At 34.1% G+C, this 6,767-nt stretch overlaps 1 protein-coding gene across 1 annotated transcript; it reads left to right on the top strand.

Annotated features, from left to right (window-relative positions):
- The first annotated feature begins 194 nt into the window (after window positions 1-194).
- Window positions 195-6,378, top strand: LOC128548027 (toll-like receptor 4). The gene is made up of 2 exons (XM_053522291.1): window positions 195-515; window positions 1,421-6,378. The coding sequence occupies exon 2, from the start codon at window positions 1,449-1,451 to the stop codon at window positions 4,050-4,052; it is 2,604 nt and encodes an 867-aa protein (XP_053378266.1). The 5' UTR covers window positions 195-515; window positions 1,421-1,448; the 3' UTR covers window positions 4,053-6,378.
- The last annotated feature ends 389 nt before the right edge of the window (window positions 6,379-6,767 follow it).

The raw sequence follows: 6,767 nt of genomic DNA, 5'->3' as shown, positions 1-6,767 counted from the left end.
ATTTTGTTTTCAACATTTTAACAAAAAGTTGCAAAACTACACGTTTTATGCTTTAAACATGGCCAGTGATGTTAGAAACAACTTATTGATGCTCTAAAGGCATAACCCCTTATAATTATATTTGACATAAGTTTGAATATTTGTTTAACATTGCCGATTCTAATCTAGCATTTCTACCATTATAAGTTTACTTTGCAAATGCGTGGCTCTAAGGATGTGTTTTAGTGCCCTGTGCTTCCGTGTTCTTCCCTTACCTATTATCTTTTCTGTTTTAAATAATACATAATTCCTATTTGAAAAGCTGCTTTATTTATTTTTAGCCTAAATTTTCAAACTTAATACATTTTTAAAAGCGTAACTCGATAACATACTTTTTACTTACAATACTGCGGAAGTTAAAACTTTTGACAAAGTCTTCGTGTAATGTATAAGGAAGTTTAAGCGATGCAAACATTACCTTAAATATGCATTACTTAGTGACTCTAGAGTAATATACGCAAATGGATGTATTTGGGGTATTTGGTTTTCTTTCCTTTTTAATGTTAAATTAATTATTTTCTAACGTAAAATGTCGTTTTCTTTTGGTTTTTTGGTTGCGGGTTTATCCCGCTACCAAAGTTAAGTGTATTTCTGACAATCATGTAGCATCTTTATTTGATTCCAAATCACATCCAAAGGAATTTGTTCATGTGCTACACAAAGTAGTCCCATTCATAAACAATGGGAATGAATTATCAATGATCAAGCAGTTCTTATTCATCCTCTATCCATTCACACTGGCCATTTAGATTATATAAGATCTGTCAATGATTAGGTATTCCAGCCCGTGGTTACATCACTGACTTCCAGCTGTTCATGTAAGGTCAGACAGAGTTTATCTTAGATATGAGGCACATTAGTATTTGTTTCTTATACATGTATATTTATAGATTGGCATTTAAAATGAAAATAACTCTAGCAAAACCCACAACCACCAGACATCTCAAGGCTTTGATTCTTGTTATGCTGATTTTATACCGCTTTAGTACAGTATTTTGACTGTGTCCCGCGGGCAGTTAACCATACACTACATATATACACGTCCTCTGTAATAACTAGAAACTGACAACCTCTCAGTAACGTAAGATGGGAAGATATAAACACAAAAACATATTGTTTTCCATCAATTATTGCAGAGCGTATATCTCCGATTTGAAAATACGAACTGCCGATTGAAAGTCTTGTTTTCTATGTATTGAGCTAACGTGCACAATTTTTATTCATAAATCTAAAGTCTTAAAATGATCCTTTATGATATACATACATATACCGCGGGCATGTTTTTCTTTACAATTATCAATAATTTTTTTTAATAACTAAATAACATTAACCCCCATCCGAAATTTCAAAATTATCAACACATACATGCCTTACATTTCAGGACAGGTAGTTGATTCATCAGCATAAAAATGGAGTTAATTGCTTCCTTTAAACTTGCTCTTTTGTTACAATGCCTGCAAATCGCGAGGCCTAACATAAATCAGTCAAACTGCACGATTGGTCACTTGGATGAGAAATGTTTTACAGAATGCGGAAATAGAGGATATGCTATGAGATGTAATGATACGAGTTTGGTACAAATTCCAGACTTTTACCCAAAGCCAAAAAATTCGACCGAATTCACTCCGCCTCTTTGTTTGTTGGATCTCAGCTACAATAAATTTTATTCAGTTGAAAATAGATCGTTTGTCAATGTGAAAAATTTAAACAGTACAGACGTATTATGGTTGTACCTACACTACAGCAATATCTCTTTTATTGCTTCGAACGCCTTTGAAAATCTGACCAACCTGCTGTACTTGAACTTGTCTGGAAATAATTTGAATCAGCTTGGTAGCTTTGGGGACGGTGTTTTTAAGCCTCTAATGAGTTTGAGAAACATCAATGTGAAGGAAAACAAATTAAAAACATTTGACGATATTGGAAGAGAACTGCAATATTTGAAAAATCTTGAGGGCATATATATGGAGTTGTGCCCAGATTGTGTGTTTGGAAAGAGTTTTAGTAAACTAACCAATCTAAAAAATCTAAGTTTATCTGGAAGATCGAACAAAGCTTGTAATGCACCATTTGTTAATACTATAACGTTTCAATACGTTCCAACTGTGGAAAATCTATATATGGCATCGTGTCATATACAATCAATAGACAAATATGCATTCAGCTACCTTAAGAACATCACGCTGTTGGATATATCCTATAATGAGCAGCTGATGTTTGCTGGGATGAATGAAGCATTGTATGGTTTAAGATACTCTTCCACTTTGAAGATATTAATTGTCAAAAGGATACATCAGCTGTACGAATATGGAATACAGCTTAAATTTACCGACATAGAGAACCTTAAAACCTTACGTGCCTTGGATACATTATGTATGGACTTAAACAAGATAGAAGTTCTTGATGAGAAGATATTGAACCCTTACCAGTTCCCGGCTACACTTAGAAAATTCACATTATCTGGAAATCGACTTACATATGGAAAATATGTTAACTATTTACACAAAGCGATTGGCATTGAATATCTTGATTTGTCTAGACAACACCTGAACTACGACCCCTTTTTTCACAAGCACTATGACAGCAGACAGATGTCTTCAATCAAAAGCACTGATTTTTCAGAGAATTGTTCAAGCCTCTGCGTTGTCTGTTTACCTCATAGTCTTCGCAGTTTAAAATGGAGAAAAAGTTTTATATATCTTAAGATAATAACTCCAATGGCTATTTGCGGTGCATCAGGCTTGAAATATTTAGACCTGTCGTTCAACTTAATTCTCAAGTGGAATGCGACTATTTTTGGTGTGGAAAACGTAACACATCTTGATCTTTCAGAAAACATTTGCAGCGAGGTAAATCCTACATTCTTTTTAACGTTTAAGTCAGTGAAGCATTTGAATCTTTCCGTAAATAATTTGGGGAGGTCTTTTGATCCAGTACTTAATCCAAATGCAAGTGAAATGTTCAAATTTCAGAAAAATGTGACAAAATTGGACCTGTCTTGTAACAAAATAAACCGTCTCCCAGAGGACATATTCAAGTATTTACCGAATCTGCAGTATCTGAATTTGAGTGGTAATATTATCGATAACTGGAACTTCACTTTGAAAAACAGCCGCTGTCTAAGAAGTTTAGATTTGTCCGAAAACAAACTTTACAATCTTCCGGAGAGTTTAACGACATACCTTGATTCTGTTGTAGAGGAAGAATGTAATAAGAATGAAACTGTAACCATATCCCTTCACTCGAATCCGATTGAATGCACATGTAAAACTTTGCCATTTCTGAAGTGGTGGCGGTATTCAAAAGTAACAGTATATTCTAAAGCGAAGGATACTTGTCGGCTTAACGGTGAAAATTACCAATACCTGACAGACGAGCATCTTGAACAGATAATAAATATTCTTGAAAATGACAAATGTCTGGATCGAAGTTGGGTGAGTTGGGCTATTAGTGCCACTTGCAGTGTACTCGTGGGCGTTTTGACCATTGTCGTTTGCTGCCTAATTTACAAAAACCGTTGGAAACTCCGATATCTCTACCACAGTAGAAACCGACGTTACAGGCATGAAGGTTTTGAGCGTTTGTTCGATAACGATGCCTTTGTATCATATGCAAAGAACAGCGCGAGTTTCATCAAACATGATATGGTTCCTTCACTTGAGTCTCAACATGGACTTCGCCTCTGGGTTGCAGACAGGGACTCAGTACCGGGCACGTCTGTGGCTGAGAATATAAGTCACGGTATTTACAACAGCCGGAAATCAGTTCTCTTGATAAACAAGGAATATTTAAATGATAGCTGGTGCGATTATGAAATGCACATGGCACATATTGAATCTATTGAAACAAAGAGGAAGATGATTATTATTGTTTTAATGGAGTTTATACCGATGGATTCGTTGCCTGTCTGGCTGATGAGACTTCTGCAAAGTGAACGATCCCTGGAATACCCAGAGCATCAACATGATATGAAAACTTTCTGGATGAATCTTGCAGAAGAAATCCGGTGTTAGTAGACATCCGGTTACCAGTACACTGAGGAATTAAGATAAACATTTTAACAACCAAAACTGTTGCCATTTTTATTCCAAACAAACGTTGATTTCTTACAACGATATGCATAAATGTTGTTGTTATCATTGAATGTATATCTATAGTCCTTTCCATTGGTGAAAACAAAGTTTAAAACGATAAAAAGTCATACTGGTTGGCATACGGAGCTAAAACACGTCATCACCTCAACGCAAGAAGTGGATACCTGCATTGACTTAAAGAAATCAAATAAATTCAAAACAATATTTATTTATTGACGGTAGATAAAATAACATTATAAACATAAGCAATGTATAGCTTTTGACCGACATAAAGAAGAACGTATTCACTTACTGCGCTAAGGTGACGAAGTATTGTCTTCTATTACTATCGTTATAATAATTTGGAAACCTACACAATTTAAACCCAATGTAAGTTTCTATCTTAAAAGTAACGATGAGTTTCTAGATTTCAAGAGAAACTGTTGCCTTATAGATTTGGTCAATATGCGGATCTCCGTCATGGCAATAGTCATATTTCATGCAGATTTTACAGTCATTTACAATCTTTAACCATAATACAAAGGTGTATATATCAATGTAATTATGTAAAAGGAAAGTACAAGTTTTCGATGGCGGAGGAAGACTCAAGATGGACCATCATTAATTGTTTCAAGCCCGGGCACTTAGCCACCAACGTTCCGTAAGCCAGTTGGATGGTGCTAGAAATATCTGATAAGTTACATTACTAATTTTATGGCAATATTAATATTAATGTGACAGCCACCATTTCTTGGCTGTTTTACTATTTCATGATTATTTGTGTAAAAATAATTCTACATAACTTCTTTCATCTGAAAGTCAAATACGTCATATTAGGTATAGTAGTACTAAAAGGTAATCAAGCAGCACTTCCAGGCTAGTTGGATAATGGCGGTAAGAAAGAATCCTCCATTTTTTCCCAGTTAAAGTGGCATTGTCATGTTTTATGCAAGCCAGGTCCTGTTTTTATTTCAGTGTGGACCTATACCTGACATTTTGTTAGCATTTTCAAGGAGATTTTTTTTTTGCTTTTAAAGAAATGTGTAAAACAAACCTAATTACACATTTGTTCAAAACAGCATTTTAGCTGTCAGTTTGGAAGATATTCCGCAGTGTTGACCTGTCAGACAAAAAAATCTCTCTAAAAAGATACATGACCCCTACTTTTCTTGGTGTTTTTTTTTTTTTTGGTTTATAGGTCATTTAAGAAAATAAGGCTAGTTATTCCTTTTTAAAACTGGCCTGGCTACGTATAACAGCTATCAGAAGATTGCTAATTCTATATAGAACATATAGTTTTTTTTTTTACAACTGCATACCCTATAACAACAACATTGGCCAAAATTGAAATTTTCCAGATACATGTGTGCTTGGGCTTTTTTGTTGAAATTTTGGTAGAAAATGAACTTTTCATAGCAATTGGCTGCAAAAATTGTAAACAAATTTAAATAAACTCACATTTTCACTATTTTGGGTGTTTTTTCCCCCTTAAAACAAAATGCATATCCAGAGTCTAAATTTTACCCATTCACAGCTTTCAGAGTTGAAAGTCTGTATAGTTAACAGCTTTTAGTTATTTGCTTGCAAATTTGGGTACAAAATAGAAGAACAGGGCAAAAATAAGCTCCAACTTGGAGAAATGGTTAAAAGTTATGTCCCGACAACTATTTTTGAGGAAAAATACCACAGTGACACGTGTTACTGAAAAATAAATGCCATACAACATTGAAGAATGATTTTATCAAGCTGAAACTTGGTGCTTTTCATGCAGTAAAGCTACTGTTACTATACAAATAAAACTGACACTATTATAGAAAGTCACTTTTTTCTTAAAGGTATAGTAGTACTAAATAGGTAATCAAGCAGCACTTCTGGGATAGTCGGATAATGGCGTTAAGAAAGAATCCTCCATTTTTTCCCTGTTAAAGTGGCATTTTAGGGGTCAGTTTGCAAGATATTCCATCAGACAAAAATTTCTCTTAGAAGATACTTGATCCCTACTTTCATTGTGTTCTTTTATGGTCTATAGGTCATTAAGAACATAAGGCTAGTAATCCTGTTTTAAAATGGGCCGGGTTGTGTGTTACAGCTCTCAGAAGATTGCTAATGTTATGTAGAACATATAGTATTCAACTAAATGAATAATTACACTTCATGGATTATGCAAAATGTTTGTGGAAGATGTTTTTGATAACAAATGCTAGTAACACATTTTACTTTCCTAGTTGCTATTTCCTATGCTTAGTACATCCAGTTTTGAAACATTCTTTATTTTCATATTTTTCTTATTTTAGTCTTTTAACAACTATTGTTTTTCTCAGGGGATTAATAATGCTTTGGAAATTATAGCTCGAAAAGAATTTATGTATTCAAAGGAGCTGTGGCAGTAAAATTATCGTAATATCATCAGTTGCATGAATTATAAACATGCTCTAGCTCTCTTAAATTTAGATTTGATGTAAATGTCATTTTGTGTGGTCTTCTGGGCATAAAAATACTCAGGTGAGATATTTTTGGGATTACCTAGGGATTTTGGGATTCTTCAAAGTGTTCAAAAACTATTTTTCATATTGTACACTACCCTAAGCTTCTAACTTAACCCCTTTAACATCCTAAACGTAACCTTGGAGATTCACAATACATGTTCAAAAAATT

This window comes from Mercenaria mercenaria, chromosome 13 (genome assembly GCF_021730395.1).
Source record: "Mercenaria mercenaria strain notata chromosome 13, MADL_Memer_1, whole genome shotgun sequence".
In the NCBI taxonomy this organism is placed as follows: Eukaryota; Metazoa; Mollusca; class Bivalvia; order Venerida; family Veneridae; genus Mercenaria; species Mercenaria mercenaria.
This window is presented reverse-complemented; position numbering and strand designations above follow the sequence as displayed.

What these genes read in the sequence shown, in the direction of transcription:
- LOC128548027 (XM_053522291.1), top strand. Translation starts at nt 1,449, where the DNA reads ATGGAGTTAATTGCTTCCTTTAAACTTGCTCTTTTGTTACAATGCCTG.